General features: G+C 27.5%; 4 protein-coding genes across 5 annotated transcripts; 1 reads left to right on the top strand and 3 right to left on the bottom strand.

Moving 5' to 3' along the window:
* On the bottom strand, positions 1-2,015 carry LOC111637730. Its single transcript, XM_023383292.1, has 5 exons — positions 1,876-2,015; positions 1,738-1,805; positions 441-548; positions 291-320; positions 1-195 (listed from the first exon to the last, which is right to left on the bottom strand). Exons 1-5 carry the CDS (start codon positions 1,961-1,963, stop codon positions 124-126), a joined length of 366 nt encoding a protein of 121 aa, XP_023239060.1. The 5' UTR covers positions 1,964-2,015; the 3' UTR covers positions 1-123.
* A 1,228-nt stretch (positions 2,016-3,243) lies between these two features.
* LOC111637726 (uncharacterized protein CG3556-like) lies at positions 3,244-11,061 on the top strand. Its single transcript, XM_023383289.1, has 10 exons — positions 3,244-3,428; positions 3,696-3,784; positions 3,859-4,054; positions 4,122-4,369; positions 4,457-4,638; positions 8,512-8,725; positions 8,810-8,835; positions 8,905-8,972; positions 10,591-10,721; positions 10,923-11,061. The coding sequence occupies exons 2-10, from the start codon at positions 3,706-3,708 to the stop codon at positions 11,006-11,008; spliced, it is 1,230 nt and encodes a 409-aa protein (XP_023239057.1). The 5' UTR covers positions 3,244-3,428; positions 3,696-3,705; the 3' UTR covers positions 11,009-11,061.
* LOC111637722 (26S proteasome regulatory subunit 8-like) lies at positions 5,737-7,188 on the bottom strand. Its single transcript, XM_023383285.1, has 2 exons — positions 6,096-7,188; positions 5,737-6,026 (listed from the first exon to the last, which is right to left on the bottom strand). The coding sequence occupies exons 1-2, from the start codon at positions 7,084-7,086 to the stop codon at positions 5,863-5,865; spliced, it is 1,155 nt and encodes a 384-aa protein (XP_023239053.1). The 5' UTR covers positions 7,087-7,188; the 3' UTR covers positions 5,737-5,862.
* A 1,237-nt stretch (positions 11,062-12,298) lies between the features above and the next one.
* LOC111637721 (patched domain-containing protein 3-like) lies at positions 12,299-24,876 on the bottom strand. 2 transcript variants are annotated; one of them, XM_023383284.1, is made up of 6 exons: positions 24,693-24,876; positions 23,039-23,581; positions 16,990-17,465; positions 16,580-16,912; positions 13,939-14,091; positions 12,299-12,418 (listed from the first exon to the last, which is right to left on the bottom strand). In XM_023383284.1, the coding sequence occupies exons 2-6, from the start codon at positions 23,569-23,571 to the stop codon at positions 12,375-12,377; spliced, it is 1,539 nt and encodes a 512-aa protein (XP_023239052.1). In that variant the 5' UTR covers positions 23,572-23,581; positions 24,693-24,876; the 3' UTR covers positions 12,299-12,374. The 2 variants fall into 2 exon arrangements, with proteins under 2 accessions (XP_023239052.1, XP_023239051.1); XM_023383283.1 differs by lacking the exon at positions 12,299-12,418 and having other exon boundaries at positions 12,644-14,091.
* Positions 24,877-25,417: the final 541 nt, after the last annotated feature.

The following is a 25,417-nucleotide window of genomic DNA, read 5'->3' as shown; positions in this document are numbered from 1 at the left end:
TTTTTTTTTTCAATTTTATATTAAACAGTATACATTAATATAGTTTCAATACGTAATGATATACAGTATTTATGATTATTTCAATTTATATTAATCATTCATTCCAAATAGATTTCTGTTTTATTATATTTCAGCATTTTCTCCGATTTCTTCACTGCTATCGTTTACATCAAACACGACGGTGTCTTCTAATTCCTAAAAGAGGAAATTATTTCAAAATCTCACAGGAAAAAAAAAATTCAAAACTCAATTAAAATAATAATAAAATTAATAATTAATAATATACTAACGTCACGACGATCGTAGAGACACGCGTAAACCTATCAGAAATAAAAGAACACATGTATAATTGCATATATGAATTTATAATTGGACTAGAATTATTAATTTTTGATAAATTATATATGTTATGAAATTTTAAATAGTTTAATTATGCTTACAAATACGGATTGTTTTATTTCGGGATGACAAAGAAAATTTTTAAACGATTCCAAACGTCCAGGAGTTTCGAAATATTTGCTCACGCATTCGTGCAAGATATCGACAAACTATTTTTAAAATATTAAAAAAATACATTTTTGTAAATAAAGATATATAATATTCAAATTCTCTCTCTGTCTATATATAAATTTATACGTATATAATTATAATAAATAATTCCAGGATAAGGTATACAAATAAAATGAACGTTTTAAAACTTAGTATGATCCTATGATCCTGGACAACTATGATAAATATAAAATAATATACATTACTACATGTTGTATTCATATTACAACATATAGTAATGTTGAGATATAGATAGATCTTCTTGGCATGATAGAGCAGCCAAGATCTATAGAGGAAATCCGGGTGGCAGAAGATGTAGAGGAAGACCACGGAAACGATGGCTGAATGATGTGGAGGATGATTTGAGGAAACGTGCAGAAGATCGTCAAGATTGGACTACGATGTCAGAGAGACCAAGGTCTTACATGGGCTGTAATGCCGAAAAGTAGTAGCAATTTGAAAAAAATGATAGAGCTATAAATTCCAACTATTGTTCGCCTGTCTGTCCATTCTTAACCTCGAGAACATAGTTAGGTAGACAAAATCCGAGAATAGATATGAAAAGATTAGTTGCAGGAGGTCCCGATTAACTATATACAAACTTCCGATACAAACCAGAAGTTTATGCATAGTTAATCGGGTCCTCCCGCCCTTAAGCTTTTCTTTCATATCTGGTCTTGGCTTTCATCTATCTAACACTGTTCTCAAGATTAAGGAAGAACAGATAGACAACAGTGGAAATTTACAGGTTTAGAATTTTTTCAAATTGCAGCCCAATTAAATATATATGTGAAATATAAAATGACAAATCTTTCTTGCGTCATTTCATTCATATTTCATTCATAATATTGTACTTTAGTGTGCTCTATATTCTTGTTAGTAAAATTATATATATTTTAAAATATAAAATTTTTTAGATAAGTTAAATATACATAATGAACAAGAAATTTACTGTTATAATGAATACATAAGTTTTATTTTGGTAAAGATATTTGCAACTTGACTTTAATACCAATAGAATGGGAAATTTTAACGAATGCATAATTTTGATATATTGAAACGTAGAAAAATATAATTAAATTACATCAATTATTCTACAATAAAATCTACACTATTCATAAATATACCAATAAAAATGTTTTTCGTAATCGATTTGGAATTAAGATATTGGAAAAATATCACACTAACCTTTTCAGCTCTTTTGTCATTTTTGACAGTGCAAGACATAATATGAATTATGGTAGAGTCGGGTTGTGCTGAAATGTCATTATTATTAATTAATATATTTAAAAACAATTATAAAATTTCACTACCAAATTTCCTTACAGCATAAAATATCAATTTCATTTTCAGTGATAGCTTGAATGCCACAACCTAAGAAAAGAAAGAAAACAATAGCATACACTCTCTCCATTTGTCTATTCTCTGTATCAATTTATGAGAATAATAATTTAACTATGTAAGCCTATATAAATATGTTTTTAAATCAATAAAATAAATCAGTTAATTTCCTTTAAATCGATTATCTCGAATAGAAAATAATTGTAATTGCAACAACCTACTCCAATTAGCAAATTTAATTGGAAGTTATCTTTCTCAGTTCTATTCAGTAATTAGTTAGAGATTTAAAAATTTTTAAATAATATTTTATATTCAATTAGATAGATTTTAAAGAAATAATCTTGATCATGAAATAAATTTATTGAAGAAAATAAAAGAATAATATTAATAATAAAATATTAATATATAACTTTCTATTCTAAATAAAATAAATATCATGTTGCACATTTTATACATAAATCTGTNAGAAAAAAAATAATAATTTGTCGTCTTTATGTTTGTTAACTTTTATAAATCTTCTAATATAATACTTTAAAACTCTAAATTTATTCATTTATAACTTTTGCATTTCTTGTCAATCATCAGAAATACTTACTTTCAATTCATATACTTTGCACAAAGGAGAAAGGCCTCACAAAGATCTGTCGCCCGGAGCCTCGCAATGGTTAAGGCCGCCGCTGCATAGGGGTCCAAGTCACTGTCAGACTATTTTGTCAGAAAGAAAAAAAGGCTGGAAAACAAAATATACAATCATACATTAAAGTAAAAGTATCTGAAACGTTAGAAGAGTCCTGAAGAGAAAGGTTTTTACTATGGCGTTTGCATGGAGGCCCAAAATTTGAAGCTCCGCTGCTGATGCGAGTTATGTGTATTTATGTGTAAAGAATGACGGAAAAGTCAGTTAATCATTGCAATGACTAAATAAACTAATTAATTAATTTTCAATCATTTTATAAAAAACACGTTCTAAACTTAGTTTATGTTTATCTGCACAAGTATACAGTACCTGGAACACTTACAATAAAACATGGTTAGTAGACCGTTGGATCACCCTTTATACGCCTATACATAATAATTATGCTTTGTATTTCCTAATTTTGTATATGGTAACTTGTAATTTTGTGTTCCCAATAATTTATAATAATCAAAATATTTAAAAACACAATTAAAAAGTAATAAGAGTAAATAAGTTTTTTCTTAGTGTAAAAAATAATTTATAATAAGCCAGAACAAAAGATAAAATCGAAAATATAAAGCATAAACACAAGAACACGAGGAGTTTTAGATATCAAATTAAACAAAAGTCATGTGACGAGAAAAGAGATTTATTTTTAATATTAAAATCGACTAAATATGACTTCTTTTATTACAGTGTTTAATCAAAGCTTACTCGATACATAAATATTTTAAATGAAATTCAGAAATTTTAATGAAAATAACAAAAATTTATAAAAATTTATTTCTAAACTTTTTAACTTTGTTGTTATAAAATATTTATTATTCAAATAGAAGAAGAACACGAAGGAGCTTAAAATAAAGTAAGAAATTTCAATTTTATTATTTCGTATTTCTATTATGCGGCTATTTATAAACACAATTAAACTAACTTTTTTCTTTAATTAAATTTAAATTGAAATGCTTTCGTAAGTATTAATTATTCGTGCAATTTCATTATAAAAATATATATATTTTATTTTTAGCGATTAAAGGTATATTTAATAAAACTATATTAATTCTATTTTTATTAGATTACATTCTTTAAGAATAATTTATTTAGTTGTATGTTTTATAACTGTTCGTTTTAGAATATATGCTATGAAGATCGGTTACAACGTGTTTGCTACCAATATCATTCTATTTGATTTTATATGTTGCTTTGTTGCCTGTTTACAACGTAAGTGATCGTTTAATTTAAGATTTGAGCTCAAAATGTATATTTTTACAATATTCTAATTTTTTTTAAAACAGAGAATATATTAAATGAAAGTAGAGAAAAAGCTAAAGAATGGCTGATGAAGCAACGTAAGTTTGATTGGAGTTGGGGTGTTCACACTCATAGAGCTATTATTGCCCTTTCACTTTCGAGTGAAAGTTTTAATTCTAGCTTATTACAGGATGGCTTTATAATTAAGCAACTACAAATACAACTTTCAAAAGAACTAAGGTAAGAATGTTTACGTCTTTAAAGCATTTTAAATATAGGATTATATAGAAATAACATTTTCTTTTAGGAATGTAGAATCTTTGCCACCGTATCAAATAGCATTATATATTCAAGCTTTGTTAGCAATTTGTTTAGATCCAAGAAATTTTAATGGATATAACTTATTAGAAGAATTAAACAAGAAAATTCAACACATGGATACAGTTAATACATTTCTTCCATTGGCTTTATGTAACGCACGATTTAAAAATGATTTACTTAATTTGGAATTTTATAAAAAGATCATGACAAAATCTCAACATCCAAAATGGGAAGGTCTGTTTATTTATTTTTTACTCAAAAAAATTATTTTAAAAAATATACTTAATAGTCTAATTTCAATTTTTTTTTAAAAATATATAGATGCTAAAGCGTGGTTAATAATGACATTTATATGTTCCATACAAAATGTCATCGAAGATATAGGTAAAAATATTACAGATTTTCGTTTTCTCATATCTTACATTGATGAAATCGGCAAAACTTTGAATAGTATTAAAGAAGGAAGCATTCAAAATATACACTCTATTGCCATTGTTGCTCAAGTAAGTTGGTCTGACTTATTTCCCTATTTATTTTTACTTTTTCGGTTGTTATATATATTAATAATAGAGGAAAAGTAAGAGGATCGGTCAAAAATGACCTCCAACATTTTTATATCTTTGGACTCGAGACCTTTAAACGTCGAGAAATACAAATACATTCGGGGATAATTTCTGTATGTATAGATGTTAATGTATGTGTGTGTGTGGGACACGATTTTGTTCATCCTCTTCGAAGCTTAATAACTGCTGTGCATTTTGTCAAAATTTCCTTGCAGGGAGGTTTGCTTATTAGGGAGATTGATGCTATTAAATTTTGGTGATTAAAGATCAAGTTGTAGGTCATGTGTACCTCCAGTATGGTTGGACTTACTAACGATTTTACTCGTTATTAGCATTTACAATTTTTTTTTATAAAACTCATCTTTACCCTCAAAATGAAGTCTTTTTGCCATTTTATAATAGTTAAAATGGCAAAAAAACTCACTCTACCCCGTCGACCATCCTGTATCTGCACGATGAGCTTGCTGAACAAGGTCGTCAGTGTCCACAGAATGAAGAATGCGTGAGCAATTTTTTCCTGACAAGTAATATTTTTCGTACTTTTCTGTGTATAACTCGTTACCTATGTTTTAAAGACGATTTGGAACTAAATGCAAGCTGTTCTAGCAACTCGGATTATATGCGAATCCATTCCAAATTCCTCAAATTATCGTGGACAGTACGTGTAAAGACATCCCTCTCACCGTGATGCTCGACCCCATTGTGATCAGACCCATTCGTACTGGACGTAATTATGGCTGATATAGTTAACATGTTGGTCTTCACGTTAATTAATATCACACGTCACATATATTGTACCAATCATTTTAAAAAGTATCGACAGCCCCACGTGTTTCCTTTTTACGTTCTTCGATAAAATCTACAAAAATCTTCAAAATTTACAATTGTACAAGCAAAGAACTTTAGTATCTTTCAAAATCTTTTAGATTAAATTCGTAGATTACAAAGACAGAAGTCTTTGTAATCTACGTGTATGTACTATTTGCATAGAGTATACAAAAATATTTTCAAATTACATACGAAAGCATATGTGTTGCAAACGATAACATTTTATTTTGAAAGTCTTTACATAACTTAAGTAATAAAAATAATTTTGCTAGAAGGAAATATCAAATTACACGAAGTATCGAATCTTATTTCAGTTAACAAAAAACGTTTGAATTATCATTTCCACATTTTCTCCAACGAAATAACATCTACGTCAAGGCATTTCTTTTTCGTAGCGACTTTTTCGATTGCTGTCTCGAAATCTTCTCTGGTGACATAATTCCGTTTATTTCTGATGGCCAACATTCCCGCTTCGGTGCAAATTGCTTTTACTTCTGCACCTGTAAACGATTGACCGTATTGAAGCATTGTTTTAAAATCGATTTCTCTGGTCAAATTCATTTTCTTACTGTGGATGGAAAACACGTGTGCCAAATCTTCCTTAGCAATGCGACTAAACGCTATTTTCCTGTCTATTCTACCCGATCTCAACAGGGCGGGATCTAAAGCTTCGATTCTGTTGGTAGCCATGATAACTTTTATGTTACTCGAAGAATCGAATCCGTCCAGATGACTTAATAACTCCATCGCGGTTCTTTCGACTTCTCCATCGTGTTTCTTTCCTCTTACACCTCCGATAGAATCTACTTCATCCAGAAAGATAATCGATGGAGCATGATCTTTAGCCATTCGAAACAAATCTCTGATAAGTTCGGCTCCTTCTCCTATATACTTTTGGACAAATTCTGTGCCGGCAGCTCTTATAAACGTGCATTTTGCGTGATGAGCTACTGCACGTGCTAGCAGAGTTTTTCCCGTACCGGGAGGACCATACAACAGAACACCCTTAGGTTGTCGAACGCCGAGTCTGTCGAATAATTCCGGATGTTTGAGAGGAAGTTCTACGCATTCTCTAATTTCTCGAATCTGTTTATCCAAGCCTCCGATCGCGTCGTAAGTAACATCCGGAACATGTTCCAACATCATGGATTTTACTCGAAGATTCTGTTTAGATGGAAGCACGTCCGTAATCTCTTCTTGTAATGTACAAACGGCCACTCTATCGTTCGGTTTCGCAGCTTCTAGATCGATAAATTCGCTCGCAGGAAACACGAGTCTCATATTTTCACTAAATTTGACTAATGCTAAGCCAACATCTAGTTTTTGGACCAAAGTTCCCACGAATTTCGGTTCAGAATTTTCGATTTCTTCGATTTCTTCACGAAGTGCTCGAACTTTGTTATTTAATTCGGATCTCGATGCTCGAAGTCTGTCTAAATTACGTAGTCGTTGTTTTAATTTAAATTCTAGTTTCTCAATTTCTTTCTTCAGAAATTTCTTTAGTGGATTAGATTTATCAGAATTATCTTCAAATTTATCCGAAGAATGTTCTCCACTCATTTTTTGACAGACAATGAAGAGAGATCCGAACTTATTAGAAAAGATGTTAATTTTCGATTAAGAATGAAGTGAATACAATTATGACAAAACAATTAAAAGTATTCTTTAATAAAATTGTATTTTTTTAAAAATATTTAATTATTAAATATACTAAAACAACATTCTAAATCTTTTCAGTATATTTAATATTTTAGCATATTTAAGAAGAATTTTCGTCTTAAAATTCATAAAAATGTGTCATTGTAAATACAATTAGTCTAATTACTTATTAATCGGATCCAATAAATAAATGTAATATAACTTGAAACATTAGCAAGGGAACTCTCCGCTCCGAGGACACCAGGAGGGCCTTTTTCCATACACATCGTGAGGTTACGTTAGTTCCATAATGGGGGTGGCCGAACTTAGGTGGTAGCCAGATATATACGGGACGTCCGTTAAAAACTCTCGAATGTTTTTGCCCATTTGGATTGGATCCCCATAGAGGTTGATTAGTGCCTTAACTGCCGATATTTTTACATTTTTGGTCTCAGGACATCTTGAAACGTCGAGAAATACAAAAAAATTGGTTTTTTCCCCCTGTATGTATTGTGTGTGGAGGGACATGATTTTATTCACTCTGTTTGAAGCTTAATAACTCCTGTTATTTTTGTCGAAAGTTGAAATTTTGCAGGGAAGTTTGTTTGTTATTGGAATTGATGCTATTAAATTTTGATGGTTAAAGGTCGAGGGTATGAAAAAATAAAGGGAATCGTATGTATCTCCAGTAGGGTCAGACTTAATGACGATTTTACTTGTTATTAGCATTTAAAATTTTTATAAAACCCACAAAATTAAGCTTTTTTTGCCATTTTAATATAAAAAGTTTTTCAATTGACTTATACCGAAACCACATCTTTTAATTCTTTACTTCACAACTGGGTAGACACTGGGCATCTTAACCATCACTCTTTATTCAGGAATATCTTACACATCAATACGCGTTTCGGGCATACCGTCGGTTACATAATAGAATATGAACATGTATTTTCCATATTACAAAATTTTTAATATAATGGTAAATTACAACGTGCCTTTTTTAAAAAGACATTTAGTAAAAGATGTGTATTAGTTAGCACCTCTTTACTCTTGCTGGATTTTTTACGTTTATATGTCTATCATTTACAAGTTATTTTATGCTGGGTCCCAAACCATTTCATTAACTAGTCCCTTTTTCAATTATGAAAGGAATAGAAGTGTTTACACGTTTAAATTAATTACCAAGGTACCTTCTGAGAAGATTATATTTCTGAAAACGTATTCAGAATTTTTAAAATACACTCTTTGTTCTATTGAATGGTTAATCTCTAATGAATGTTGGTTTTATGAAATATTGTCTTTACTCTTATTTTTGTCTTAAACTTATGAATTTTATCATTTTTTCAGGTATTATTTTCAATCGAAAAAATTCGAAATATTTTAAATATAACTGATGAAATAAATTGGGGTAAAGAAAATACCATTAAATATCTTTTACATCATCAACAACAAGATGGTTCCTTTGGAAATATTATAACGACTTATTTAGTTCTTCCTGTTCTATTTGAACGAAGTTTATTAGATTTAAGATATGTCAAGTGTAATTCGGATAATTTTACCCGTAAGTAAATTTATATTAATTAATAAATTAATTAATTTAATACAACTAATTTATAATATTACACGATTTTCTTTTATTGAATAGAAAAAATTGATTTAGAAAATGAAACACAAAAAGTCATTTTAAATTATTCAATTTGGATCGGTAAGAAAAAAGAATTTAACTTTAAAATGGTGTTAAAAGTACCTCCAAAGACTTCTTTTTATGAAATTATGCGTCTAGCTTCAGAACTGAATAAAAATTTTAGGTAAGTTCATAAGTTTTCTTCCCAGTAAGAGCAAAATACTGTATTGGAAATATGGAACAGATCCTTATTTTAAAACACTTTTCTGTGGCTCCATTTACGCGGTGTTTTCTTGGAACCAATTTCTCGCGTAAACGGAACAATTGCTTTAGATGTAACAGTAATAGAAGAAAGACAAGAGCATACTGAAATGTTCAGGTTTAAAAGGGAGGGAAGAGGCAAGAGAAAAAAATAAATTAAGGCAACCAGTGATAACCTGGATAAATAAAGAGAAAGAACAAGAACTTAAAGCAGAATCAGTTTATTGCGATGTTCAAACAACATTGAAAATAAACAAAATTTTGTCATTGCCTGAAGAAAACTTACATTCCTATACCAGTTCTGTTATATATAACAGTGTAAAAGTATGGAGATCGGTCAAAAATGACTTCTCAACATTTTTATATTTTTGACTCAAAGCATCTTGAAACATCGAGATATACAAAAATATTCGGGGGGTAATTTCTGTATGTATAGATGTTACGTATATGGATAAATACGTATCAGTCAAAACACATAATAGCAAATAATTTCTTGTTTTAAATATTGGTAATATATTATTCATGAAATTTTTTAATGCAATGTCGTATCACTTTATCCTCCACCATGTTTCATCAATACCAAGTGAATGCTATTATGCTGCGCCTAGTGTTGTACTTTGACAATAGTGCTCGTGAATTTTGCAAGGAGGTTTGTTTATTTGGAGGATTGATGGCACCACATTGAACATTTGTAGTAATTTCTTCGGTGTTACACAAACTAAGCAATCAATTCAAAAGCCATCTTGGTGGTCTAAAATGTAACTAATCTGGTATTAAAATTTTTTCTTCTAAACAAAAATCCAACTTCGCTCTGTAAACACTGCATCATGCTACTGTAAATACTTAGCTAATCTTCCTTTACATTGTCAATATTTTTGGGTTGGCTATTGAATAAGTGACATGGAAATATTCACAGAGAAGTCTGTTACATACATCTCTTCAATTGCTTGCCTTAACTCTAAATATTTAAAAGGTTCATATTTAATAATGAATTTGGAATTATTAGATGTATATACAAATTTTTAAAGATATCCTATACAAGTCGACACCCCTATAACACTTGATTTTTCCGTTTTATATGAATTCCATGTTGTACGAGTCACTTAGATTTTACAAATATGTGTGCCGGGCTGTGAACGGCTCACGTATTTGTAAAATCTAAGTGACTCGTACAACATGNTGTACGCGTCACTTAGATTTTACAAATACGTGAGCCTTTCAGAGCCCGACACATATTTGTAAAATCTAAGTGACTCGTGCAACATGGAATTCATATAAAATGGAATTATCAACAGTGTTATAGGGGGGTCGACTGTATTTAATTAATGAATTCAATAAGAATTACAAAGACACAGAAAAGATTAAGAAGTGACGAGGAAATATTTGTTGAGACATCGTCACAATGCCGGGTTGCAATTTTTAATTATATAATTAAAAAAAACAATATCATATTTTGTTAAATTTACTAACAAACACTTTTATATTAATTAATAATTACCTTATATAAATATTTAAATCTAAATTATTTATAATTGTTTTAGGTTTAGATATTTTAAATATCCGGACGGAATTTATGTGTATTCTTTAGCTGACATTATAAACGAACCGGAATCAGATGAAAGTTGGCAATTATATTCACTAAAAGGCAACAAACTCGAACATATCGATGAAAGTAAGTGAAAACATTAGGCTAATAATTTCAAGTCAATTTTTTATAAATAAAATATTATAAATTTGTGGGTTTATATTACTTAATTGTTGAAGAGTAATTTGAATCAAACTGCTCTAGACGACTTATAGATTTAAACAATTATAAAATGAAGCGATCATTGATTTATATCACATTGAAATAAAAATGAAATTTATATTACAGGTCCCGATAAAATATTTCCAAAAGATGGAGATAATTTTGTTTATTGGTATTCGACGTCCACCCACTTGCTTCGAAATAAACAATAATAAAAAGTTTACTATCGTTATTTCAATTGTAAAAATGTATTCTTTTTTGTTAAATACAATGTAAGAATATCTTACTATTTTATATCTATAAATAAAAGTATTTTTACTGTATGTTTTTATTTTTTATCTGGCTCTAAAAACTATATCTCACAATTTTAATATATCTAATGATTTATGAAAGTTTAAATCTTGTTTAAATGAAAAATGTCTTTTTTTTTACCTTCTTAGTTCTCAGTTTCCTTAATCTTTTTCTTAATCATACTAGAGTAGGGTGGGTGAAATGAAACATTTAAGGGTTTTCTAGCTGTAAAAAATTAACTAGGGGTAGTAAGAAGCAGTATACAGATGATAATAGAAGCTATATGCAAGGACTATAAACAGCAAAACTTAAGTGAAAATCTTTATTAACTATTAAAGGTAACGACCACATACAAACTTCTTTTAGCTAAGCCACACTCCGAACTTCATGTATGCAATCCATGTACCTTTTTTTGGCTGGATTAAAGTATAGCACATTAGCACAATCCACAAAAGTTTGATGGATTCCGACCATCATGACTCCCTTAACTTGCGATAGTTTTTAACCGATAACTAAAACATTCAATAACAGCAGTAAACTTTAATGCTGTAAAGGCATCTCTTGGACTTGCTGTTATTTTTTTTTATCGCTTCTATCAACTCTTCTATAGTTGCAGGAGCATTGCGTACACCAAGATAAACCAAAAAGAAATCACAGGGGGTTTAAATCGAGACTATAAGGTGAGAAATTTATGCCATCAGCAGTCTATTTTTCGTAATCATAAGCTTTTCAAACATACTGAAAAGACTTTTATATCGTTCTTTTATAGGCCTACTATTATTAGGTATATGTAAAATATTAAAAAATACTTATTTCCACATATTTGGCTCCTCAATCGAAAATTTTTGGCACTAGATAAATGGCGTGTGTAAATTTATTAGAGTCTAATAAATCTGTAAGGATATGATGTGAAAATCAAATTGTGGGCATATTTTAATTATTTTAAATAAAAAAATTTATGATAAACTAATTGCCTTGTATTTAAATAGATCTTTCGCTCTTTGTATGTTATCAAAACATATATACAAGTATGCATTTGTGAATGGTGATTGATTTCATTAATTCAGAAAACATTAAGATTATTAATTATAGTTGTACGTAGGGTAAGGCCGTATGAAAGTACGCGTACCTGATTTCTTTTAATGTAAAATATTTTAATTGAAATTAACTTATCCTTCCTATCTAAACTCTCACTTGTCCATATCAAAACATCATGTTTCATAAAATATAAATCAAATTCTTTTATCGGTATAATGATTTACTCTCTGATTATCTTAATTTTCTGATCTAGTAATTAGAACTTTTAGGAGTTAGGAGCACGAGTTTTCTTTCTGTTTTAAATATAAAAATAAAAATAATTTATCTGGAAACTGTTTTTTTCTATTATCACTTAACATTAAGAACATTTCTTATACAGTAATTCATAAAAGAAAGATTAAAATAATAACACATATTATAAAGTGATTTCTTTCTATTACCTTTTATATTTAAATTCAATAACACACATTTTTATTTTAAAAACTATTGTACATATTGTATTAGTTGTATAATAAATAGTGGGGAAAAAAATGTTATTCTTATGTGTGTGATTGAAATTCACTAAGATAGAAAAACAGACTTAAAAGTGATATATAATATAAGTCTTACATTCTTAATTTATAATCCGAAATGCACATAAAACATTTTATTTGCCTAATCTGTTAACACTCGGAATAATTATTTTGTAAAATTTATTTTAATAATTCATTGTTTTCAGAAATTTTACACCCTTTTTCATTACTTAACTTTTCATCTTGACGTTGAACATTTATCCAAAAATAATCCAACGATGAAAACACAGTTGGAATGACAAATAAATTATAAAATATTATAGATGTTACAGCAATAAAAACGATTTTAAACACATTCGCCGATACATCGTATGGTATAAACATTAAAAGAATGTAAATTATTAATATAAGACTTGACAAAATAGAAGGTATTATATTTGAAATAGCATCTCTCATTTTACCATTTGGTGTCTTTTTTTTGCTTTTAATATAAAGGTAAGATACATTAACAAAACATTTTACAGAAAAAATAGTTGTAATAATTTGTATAATCATTATAATAGCATTAAATTTCACTTTCCATACTAACATATATCCTACAGTAGTAAAAGCAATAGATGCTACCGAAAATAAACTGAATATAACATATACAAAATTTAAAGTAGATAGAGGAAAAATTAGCATAATTACAATACAGTTAATAATAAGAAATGTTCCCATACTATACATTATATTATCGTATTGTTTATAATATATAAAACGATAATTGAACGCACGAATGGGAATATTTGAATAATCAGTTATGTTAAATATGCTATCGATTAACGAATTTTCTTTTCTAGAGTTGTCAATTAAGTTGGTGTGGATAAAAAATCTGCTTGCTAATATGGTCTTTCTATCTTTGCTTAAAATTATATCTTTTTTAAAGGATTCAGTCCAATTAAGCTTCAAGAATACATTAGAAAGAGCATCAATGAAATGTTGAGGATCACTCATATTATATCCAGTTAAGGAGCTATGGGATTGTGAAGAATTCACCCAAGTTAGAAACTCCCTCAACCACGATTTACTAATTCCAGCCATATTGGGTAAACGTTGAAGAGAAATTATTAAATTTTCTATTTTATTCTGAATTTCTGAATCCGAATAGTCTAATCGTTTGTCAATTATCAGCTGAATTCTATCACGATAATTAGAGAAATATTTGACTTCATCATTTATATAATCCATATGAGTAAAAACGTTCTGATAATATTGAGAGTAATTTGATGATGGAGAAGAATATTTGAAAAAATAAGTACCTCCACAAAGATGTATGAAGAATATTAATAGGATGACGATTTTTGTCATTGGTTTAGTAAGCAGATTTCCTAAGTAGCATTTCTTCTTAACTGTGTTAGCAATGTTACTTTTCTTTCTTGATAAATGGATATTGGTGACGCTGAGATTGTCTGCTAATTGTAAAAAATGATAATTACTTTTTATAGATTTTACTAGTATAAAGTATAATTAAATTAAAATAAAACTACAAAATAAAATAAAACTAGATAATATCAATATATCCAGTACAGGCTGATCTAATATTCCTTACGAGCGTTTGCCTTTAAGACAAACGATCGAAAGGAAAGTTATACTTGATATTTTAATAGAACTTCGTTGTTTAAATTAAATAATATAAGAATAATAATTAACTGTGTGTTAGATATAATTAGAATACTTAAAGTAATGATGATATACCCAGGATTGGCAAAACATGCAAAGCGTCGCGCTTTGTCTCACAAAAAGTATGGTTACTTTAGATATACTACAATATATTCTTGATTATTTTTATTTCCTTTTTTCCTTCCTCCTATAATTGTGTTATATTATGGTTTTATTATGTACTAGTTTATTTCATTGAAGTTTGTCACATGACTTTTGTTACTTCATGTTCAAATGTCCTGTGGGATCGGATACGGAAAAGCAACAAAACACATGGGCGAGTTGCCAACGGGGATTCCTCCCGAAAGGACTGGCTTCTGTTTGTTAGACACGCGAAGAAAACTCGGGTGCGAACCCTCGACCAACTATCAGCACTAGTTTTGTCCATTCAGTCCCTAAGGACTCCTATAGGAATAATATTGAAAATAAATCTAAATAAATCAGAAAATACTAATAAGTAATCATATGTAGTAAGTACACTGCATATACATTACTCTTGTCATTATAGTTCAGGAATCGGTAATTACACTCGTGTCCAAAATTAAAGTAATAAACATAAATGTACTGAACATGTCAAAATGGATGGCTCTCCATTGTAATGGATCTTCCAAATGCCTTCTCTGAGGCATGCCTGATAAGCTACTGATGTATCAGGAACGTTTCCGGCTGTTAGCGGTCGTAGCAGACAGAAATTATTTCGCTGTATATGTAGTGCATTACGTATTGTCGTGCAGATACCGTACACTGCTATCGTGCCTTATTTGCATAACACTTGTATGATAGGAAGACACTTTACTGATTTACATATGATGTACTGTACATTTCGGCTACTTCAGTTTATCTGTGTAAAAATACAATATGTATTTTTACACAGGTTCAGTGTTTATTTCTTTAATTTTTGCCACCATTGTTGAATTATAATGACTACAGTAATGCATATGCAGTGTAATAACTACTTATGTATACTGCAGCCTAGTAATATTTTAATTTTTGATGCTTTTAAAATTTTTATATACAAGAATGTGTTGATTTGTATACAATTAAGCCCAAAAAATGATTTTTTAAGCATAATATAAAGACGAATTCTTTATTTTCTTTATTTTTGATTGCTCAGTCTTGTAGGCATTAAGAGGATTTGCTTTTATATTCCAACCATGATGAGGTTGGGTTAGCTTTTGTTATTAGATGACGAACGGAACCTGACGTATTCAGAACAGAATGCCATGAAAAATTTCTAGAGTATTTACAGACGACTGTTGAAACCATGCTTTAAGCATCTTAATTGAATTACTTAGAATATGTATTACGTGAGTGTTTGATTTCAAAGGATCATGGCCACAAATTATAGACATTAGTCTATTCGTATTTCTATGAGATAAATTTTTAGATGTTATGTATTCAAATCACGTTAATGCATCTAGTGATAGTAATTTTAAAGTTCCCATATTCAATACTATCTAGAAAGATATTAGCAGTCCAAATGCAACCAAATTTGCATTTGGTATGATGACATTTCAGAACATGCGAAAGATATTTCCTAAAGGAAAAAAGTAACAAAATTTACCACAACAACACTTTTAACGCTGCAAGCAACTAAAAATTTTATTGGTATAAAACTCCCATGTTATATAGGGTGATGCAGGGGATACTGTTTAATTAATGTAGTCCCCATTCTAAAGATGGTGTACAGTGTAGTGTATTCAATGGCATAATTGACCCTCTGTAATACTTCTAATTTAATGTAATACTGTCTTTCAAGCCTGCTAAATTCAATATGTCTTTGATAAACCATTCATTTCTAAGTTCAAAATTGTTTTTTGTTGTTAGCAGTGTCAAAAGTAAGCTACCGCGAGTTTTGGACACATTTTGTTTTAAATATAGGTCTAAATATCTTCCGCATGTCCTGAAATGTAAACGTGCCAGATATGGTTGCATTTAGACTACTGTATATCTTTCTAGACAGCGTTGAGTAGATACTTTAATTACGATCACAAGGTACTAGAAGAGTTATAGATCAACATCAGCATACAATAGATAACTTTCAAAAGAGACCTTACTATCGTTGTTCAATATGAATCATTGGGTACTCTTGCATAAAAATAATAATGACTTTCTTATTGTAATATATGCAAATTAAAAAATTTCCACTATAAACATTAACATATTTAATTTCTAGATTACATAGATTATAAATTAATTATAAGGATTTAAAATTGCAATACAGGTATCCATTGAACTTACTTGATTCGAGATGCAATGTGATGCGAGTAAGAAATATACTTTTTGACTGTTTGGCTTCTATGTGTCCACTAATTGCCAGCCATCCTCCGTAGAAAGTGATTTGATAGACATAATTAATTATCAAAGAAAAACACAAATAAATAAAAATTGCTTGCGTTAACTTGAATGGTATAATAATTCCAAATAAAGAAGACATGATATTAATTAAGTAAGATATTGTGATAGAAACAACAATTTTAGAATACGTTTCGTTCATCCTTTTTTCTACGCTGTCTTTAATGTGAGTTTTACACCAATATTTAAATATTAGAAGCGAATCACTCCAACTTATAACTGAAAAAGAAATAAATTAAAATGGTTATTAAAAAATGTATTAGTATTATAAAATTATTGTTAGATAAAATACTAACTTAAAAGAACGAAAAAAATTATGAGATTAATATCAAAATATTCCATATCACACAGCAAAAGACAGCCAAAAGCAGAAACTGCGGAAAAACAAGGGAAGCAACCTGCAATAATGCTAATTATTGGATTATCTGTAATAATCTTCGTTGTTCTGCGTATTGAAATAATGAGAAATACGACTGCAAATACAGTAACAATTATATAAGGTATAATTCTGGTTGAGACCGAACTTAATTTATTATTCCAAATACTCCCTGAAAATCCAGAGATATTAATATGGCGTAAAGAAAGTTTTTCTAAAGAGTTCAGAAATTTGTCTTCCCACTTTTTAGCAATTAAATGTTGTCTCGAATTATTATCATCAATAAAATAAAACAGTCGAATTGCTTTAAAATCTTTAACAAATCCATCATCGTCTGTTGATACTCCACCTAAGTTTATTCCGTAAGTATTTGCTGCACTCATCACAGTTGGATATCTGTTTAAAATATAAATGAAAAAAATGTATTTTTTTTAAATAAAAAATAATTATATTTTAATTAATCATCATATAAAAATTACGTATTTATTTCTACTATTTTAATCTTTACTATAATATATACTTTTAAATGTTCAGGTTAAGATCAGGTTAGGATCGAGAAGTCACTACCGTGATTCTCGATCCTAACCTGAACATTTAAATAGCTTTTATTGATATATTTTACAGAAAAAATCATTGCTATTAAATCATACAATAATAATAATTGATTAAAAGTTACATGATATATTATTTTTAACTACAGTTGTAAATTGTAGTCTTCATCCTGTTCATTCGAATACCCATCTCTTATTCAAACTGTATTATTTATCAAACTGTATGTATCAAAATTATTATGATCACATCATTAAAAGACTAATTTTATTCATGATAATACGTAGATCTTCTCCAGCCACTTTTACATCGATACATACAATATTGAAAACCTATATTTAACATCCAACTTGATATATAAAAGTACAAAAGAAAAAATCAGCCTGCATTATTTTAACTTAATTACTAAATATACGGACAGTTAGCGGTGTATACCCATCTGATTATAAATTATTTATATAATCAACCGACAGTTTACACAGATAATTCCTCATGCAACCCTGTATCAAGCGGTCTGTAACTATACTGAACAGTGACTTCTCTTGATGAGAATTAGTAACCAGGATTCCTCCTATATCTCCACCAATTGGAAGTTTGAGATGATAAGTAATTCATTAATTATAAACTTTTTTTGCCTCCAAATACATATTCACTTGTTTTTTTAAGGTTGATAAATTTTCATCGAATTTAAAAATTCGTAGAAAAATAACGACTTCGATTTTCAAAATTCTGAATTGTACTTTAATAGAATTAAATAGGATTATAAATGTTTGTATCTATTTACTTCCGCTTTCGAAAATTTTAGAAAAGGATTTTTTCATAGAAAAAACATTAAAATTTTAACGGCAATTGCTGGAAATGGCGTGCATAACCAGAGGTTACAGTATCCTTAAAATTAATAAATATTGTTAAAATTTTAGATTTAATTAATAAACCAATAATGAATTTACACGAATATTTTTTTTAAAACATTGGTAACAGAATTTACTGCCCAACAGTAGTCGAATGAACAGCATGATTGAATATTGATAGTTGGTCGCACCTCACTAACGGGCTGGGTTTTATGGTACTAGTTTTAACTGTAAGAATGTTAGTTAAATGGGAATCATTCAACCTATTTCTTTCAGCATTTTTGATGTTTTTCATGCCAAAAATATTGAATTTTTTCTTCTATTATTTTTCTTTTCTCAGTATTAAATGCCACGACCAAATGATGAGTTATTAAAAATATAAATTTAAAGTTGATGAAATAATTATGAATATAATTGGAGGTTGAAAATATTTAAATTATTATGTTAGCAAATATCTAAATATATAAAATTACTTGTCCTGACTGACTGACTGACTGAATGACTGACTGATTCATCATCGCCCAGTGCAAACCTCTGAACCTAAAGAGGTGAAATTTGGTATACAGTTAGGGTACGAATGCTTAAGTGAAAGGGGTTAATTTGAAAGTCTCTTAAGCAAAAAAGCGGAATAAAATAATTTTAATAAGCACATATATTGAACGATGAAATGGGAGAAGAAATTAAGAACAATTTTAAGTTGGCCCATAGTATAGAAAATAATTTATTTTCTTGAATATAAGTGAATTGAAATTCAAAATTTATTATGAATTTTATTTAAATTTTTAAAATTTAACGGATTATTCTAAAAAAAACTTGATTTTGAACTTGATTGCTACTGAAATTCACGTTTCACCAAAACAGCGGCTTTCACATAGTTAGCAATGTACAGGTATAGGATATCATATTATTAGATAAAATAATTCTTGAGGTAATAAACATAAATTGTAGTAATAAAACAATAAATTACGTTTATAAAATTTTACAGCTACGGGCGAAGAATTCGAGATATTAAAAATTTTGACTTTTCCTTTCGCTCACCTCTTTTGTTATTCATGCCACATATAGAAAACAATGATGCAAGGATGTCTAATTTTAGGAGAAAAATGCATCATAAATATATACAATTTTTCTTCACAAATTTTGCCGGAAAAGTTTCGTCTTATTATCTTTTATATAATCTTTATTGCTTTTTATTAGGTGAAAAAAAAACCTTTCCTGACTATTTTTTATATTATGTATAATAATGTAACTCAAATATTTGTGTTTTTCCCTTTAAAAACTTTATAATGACGATAGTTTGATATTCGATATTTTAAAAGGTATTATACAAATAGATTCACAAGCTTCTGCAGAAAATCTTCCAGGGAGCGAGGCTTGAAGATAAATAATTACATCAATAAATTTTTATATAATTATTTAATTTTAGAGGTACTTTTACATGTACATTATACGATACAGTATTAAAAAGTCAGACAAAGAGTTTCCTGGTCGAGGGTGAAGGTTACACATCTCAATTACTTTATGATTATAATTCGTGGAGTTTTTTATTCGCTTCCAGGAGAAAGCAAATGGCCGTTTGCCCTCTATGGACGACAATGGCAAATTCATATATAATTATATATAAGACTCTATAGAGATTTTAGTCTACAAATAGTGATACGAATGACAGAATATAGAATAATGAAGAATAGTCTAGAATACAAATTATCTTCTTAAACTAGTTATAGTTTATTTTTTCACTTCCAGAATAATTTTCCTCTTATCTTTATTTGCAAGCATATCAGTAGAAATAAATCAAAATGACGACAATTTCTGCTTAAAAAATTTCGCACAGAACTTAATAATGTAATTTATATGTACATAAATCTCTTATTAACTATTTAACCGTTTTATAATGAGTTAAAAATAATCATTTTTGAAAACAAGAATTTTTATTTTCTATAATTAAAACAAAACGAGTAATTTGCTTTGCTTTGTTTTCTTGCAAATGTAATATTTCTCATTATAATTGTTAAATTTCTTAATTAATCTTTTTAAAAATTTAAGATTAAATAGTGTTTTTAAAGAGGTATATTTAACTTCAGAATATTCAAGTTTGTTTTGTTTTTACTAAAAAAGAGGGCTTCTTAATGCCCTCGAGGGCATTAAGAAGCCCCCCTTTTTTAGCAAGATTATTATGGGTTCAATCAGGCCCATAATAGGAAGAGTGATGAGGAACGGGACGGATCATAACAACCCGAAAAATTTCCGGGAATTTTGGACCCATCCTGATTTGATTCCTGGTCTCCCAGAGCAATAAGCTACACCTCAATTCAGTCGTCATGAGTATATTCAGGGAAAAAAATCACTAAGATAGAAACTATTGTCATGAAAGTCAAATATCAGTATAAAAGATTACCTTTCATCTTGCATATTATTGAAACGTCTTTAAAACAGATTAGTGATGGTATGGTAATTCTTCTGTTTAATAATTTTAGTTGTTATTATAATGCGATTTCAATACAATAACAAATATTAATCTCATCATTATTAAGCGTTAACTGCTGACATAATAGAAATATAAAGTTAATCTTCCAGGCAATTGAATAATAGTCTGAAAGATTAATAACAATTGAATAATTGTTATTCATTAAAATAAACTTATTTCATGCGCTTTTTCAACGAAAAAAAAATCAAATTCTGAAATTTTCTGTATTATCTTGTGGATAATTTACAAACTATTTTAAATACTTTATAAAATCGCTTAGAAGAGATTGGGATATATTGTTTTCAATAAAAAAATTCCATTAAGATTACGATATTAAAATATATGTAGGAGTTCTCAAGGTCGTATAACCAGTATAAACAATCATAAGAACAAAAATATAATTGTCGACCTTCTACTGTACTATTCAAGTACACCACACGTATACACACGTATAAATAATTTTATCATAAATTTTTAAGTTCTAGTTTTTCATGATTCCATATGTTATTTCTAAGCTATTTGGCATAATCTATAGAATAATATATCATAAATAATGACATATAATTTCAACGAATTTTATTATATAGCATTTTATAATTACATCGACATTGAACCAAGCTATTGAAAGACTTTTGAAAGTAATGTGACATAATTATTCAAAAATTAAATAATCTCGCTTTCAAGGCTTTTTCATCGATTAAGAATACTATAAATACTTTTAATATATATAAGACTGTTTATCAATAATTATTTTGTTGAAATAATTACAGTAAATTACTTAAATTTTATCTCCAGAAGTAACACGAAGAATTTTAGATATAGGCCTAATCTGACAATATTTTAATTCCTATTTAACGTAAGGTATATATTTATATCATTAAGAATATTTTAATGTATATACTATGTCATAAAGTGTTTTAACAAAATTAAAAGAAGCAATTTTAGTAGTGGTGTATTTAATGATCCAGAGGATAAAACTAAATCATATTCTTCAGGTTGTAAAACCACTTAAATTCACATTATATTATTAATTTAAGCAGAGAATTCGTTTAAAACCGAATTTTTATAATTATTTACTAATAATTCACTAAAATTATTACGAAAAATATTCTTAAATGGTTACAAAAGGTAATTGTATATTGAAAAATTTTTACCAGTAATACTTTTAATTATGAAAATTAAACATATTTAGCTGTTCATGGATGTAAATATATGAAATAATTTTTATATTTTATTTATTTAAATAAAATGGAGAATGTCATTGCCGAGGATATAAAATTTATTAACCTTTTAAATTAAATGCACTTTAAAAAATTGTCTGTAAAGAGAGAATTCTTAACGCAATATATGAGATATAATTTAATGTTATTTTTAGTATTTAAGTAGGTAAAATGCATGTCTATTGTAGAAAAATCCATTATATAGAAATTATTGAAAAACAGTATAAAATCTTGATGTAATTCTCAATAAACAATTTTGAAATTATTCATTGAATATAGAAGTAATTGTAAGAATTATTTTAAGAAAAATACAATTTTTTTCCTTCTCTTTTTAAATTCATCATAAAACATTATATCTCTTTCATGAAAGATATAAAATACAATATACGTACTTTAAGTTATATGTTTTTTTACCTTATACGTATAAGTATAACGTATTAAATGCCAACATAACAAAATTTTGACGAAAAATATTCCTAATTGGTTACACGTAACGATATATCGAAAAACTTTTAGGTATAAGTGTAATGTATGGAAATACAATACGATAATTTACCTGTAGAACCGGTAGACAAGCTATGTCATTCTGCTATAAATTAAGGAAACAGGCTGTAAATTTTCATAGAAAAAGTCAACTTTTTGAATAGAATATTAATACATTATAAAGATAGATGACACATAAAGAGATGTTTGACACATTAATTAAAATAAAATATTTAGTGTTGAAAAACGAATAAAATCACAAGAAAAATTAAATGTAATTATATTATTAGGGCATATATATATATATATCATGAATGCTTATATTAACAATATATAATACAGAATTATTTAAAGATTTATTGTTTTGTTTTAATTATATTTTGCACGAAATAATCTTACCTGATTTGTATTCTGCCATGTAAGAATGCACTTAATTTGTCGACTAAGTTTAAAATATCATTATGGAAACATATTCCTTTTGTTTTTCTACAGATATCGGTATAAGTTAAATTATACTTTTTATGAATTATGGTCATATTTCGAACCATCCAATCCAAATTTTCTATTTCTTGAAATATGGATTCTCGAATCATGGAACCTCCATCTTTAGCCTTGGCTATAATGCTACTGTACGCCTTTAACCTAGTTGTTCGAGAAAAATCAAAATCGGTTGCATTTTCTTGAAATAATTTTTCTATTTCTGATCTGTCTATGATACTTTTTTCATTAAAAAGAAGATATGAAAATTCTTTTTCATTTTGCCCTTTTATTCGCAAGAATCCACAAGCGAATAATGCGGTAAATAATAGAGGAATGCAAATGAATAAAAGTGGATGACGACCAATGCAAAAACTAACTTTATGCAAACATTTTGAAAGTTTTTGATAAATATACTTATATTTTAAAACGTGCAGATAATCCATGCAATTCATATTTAATTATCTGAAAATTAAATATACATATATCAATTTTTAATTACATAAATATAAATAAATTTATCTACATATATAGTTAAAAACACATTTACTTTAACTATGTAACAAGAAAAAATAATAAGATAAGAGAAAAAATGAATTTTTGTTGTTATTCTAGTAGCATAAATAATTAAAATGATAATTTAGTATATATTTATTTATAATTTAAAACATTAAAAAATTAAAAAGAAATAAATTATAAGATATTTTTTTTCTTAATTGATTAATTAAGCAAATTACATGTAAATCTACAATTTAAATATTATATAAAAATTATTTATATAATTATCGAACATGTTTCAGACTCTGAAATGCTCGATATAACGTAGTAAAAAAGATATTAATTTCTTATTTAAAAATAAATGTATTTTTAAATATTAAATAAACAAATTTTATATGCAAATAAATACTATAAAAATATCTTTTTTCTTAACTGATAAATGTAGTATATTAAACTTATTATTTATATGTATAAAATATAATAACGTTACTATTTATATAGGCCTATATTATGCGTAACAACAAAACTTATTTTATATTAAAATTTAATATAGATATTTATTATGACCAGATTTTCAATTTAATATTTTAATTCTTATTAAGAAAGTTTATAAATTTTGTTTTCGTGTATAAAAGTAACTGTTTATTTTATTGTTTGTTATAACAATATTTGAAAATAAAACTTAATGATATAAAAGAATTGATGTAAAATTAAACGTTATAGCATTTATTAAACTAGAAAAAAAACCATCATTTTTGCATAAATTAACCAATCTGAAAATTAGAAATTTATAGTTAAATTTTCTACTTTATAATTGAAATTGTGTTGTTTATTAAAAAAATGTTTATTTACACAGATTACGAAAACAAAATACAGTATAAACTATTTTTATTGTACAGTAAATTCATTATATTCAACGTCTAATTTTATTAACTATCTATTAATCAATCTAATTTTATTAATTAGAATTTAATTAAAAAAATATGTTTTTTCATTGTCAAAATTTTCATAATTTTAATTATTTATCGCTATTTACGTTATAAAAAGTTGTATAAAATTAAATATAATATTAATTTACCTGTTATTTATGATACGTTTCCTCCTTTCATTATATCTGATTTTACTAACAATATATAATTTATATACTTTGGACTCAATTCTAAACACATTCTGTATTTGTAGAAATTTAATTTAAATTAACCTCAGTATAATAAAAATTTGCCAAAATTTATTTTTACGATATTATCTTTGTCCCGTCGAGTTACTAAATGAATGTTATATTTTTCTCATCCGATAAAAATTGAACTTTGATTCTGTTTATACAGTACTGTAATTGCGATAATAAACAGATAAAAAAAGAAAAGTCGGGTAATGTCTTCCTTCTTTAAATTTCCTAGTACAATACTTATAGTGTTGACCAGTGTATGTAACTGTGTGGCCGGTCAAGAACCAGTGTTGTGTTTAATTAATTGTCGGGTGCCAGAATGTCACTCATTTGTGTAGAAATTAAAATTCGCTGTATTTATTTATATATGTAATTACATATAAAATACTGTATATTTTTTTTATTTTATGTTCTGCATCTCACATGTTATAAAATATATTTAAATGAATTATTAGTTCACGTGTCTTTCATCGATGCTTGTTATATAAGCAATGTACTGTACTTCTGCTAAAATAATTTAACATTTCAGAAATTCAAATATTCTATTAGTGATTAATTATTTCTTATTTCGATCCCCCCTTTTTAATGCTATTTAAATAAGAAATAACCTTAAAGAATAAAAAACAATTTAAAAATTT

Source organism: Centruroides sculpturatus, unplaced genomic scaffold (genome assembly GCF_000671375.1).
Source record: "Centruroides sculpturatus isolate CEXI.00-Female unplaced genomic scaffold, Cexi_2.0 scaffold1223, whole genome shotgun sequence".
In the NCBI taxonomy this organism is placed as follows: domain Eukaryota; kingdom Metazoa; phylum Arthropoda; class Arachnida; order Scorpiones; family Buthidae; genus Centruroides; species Centruroides sculpturatus.
This window is presented reverse-complemented; position numbering and strand designations above follow the sequence as displayed.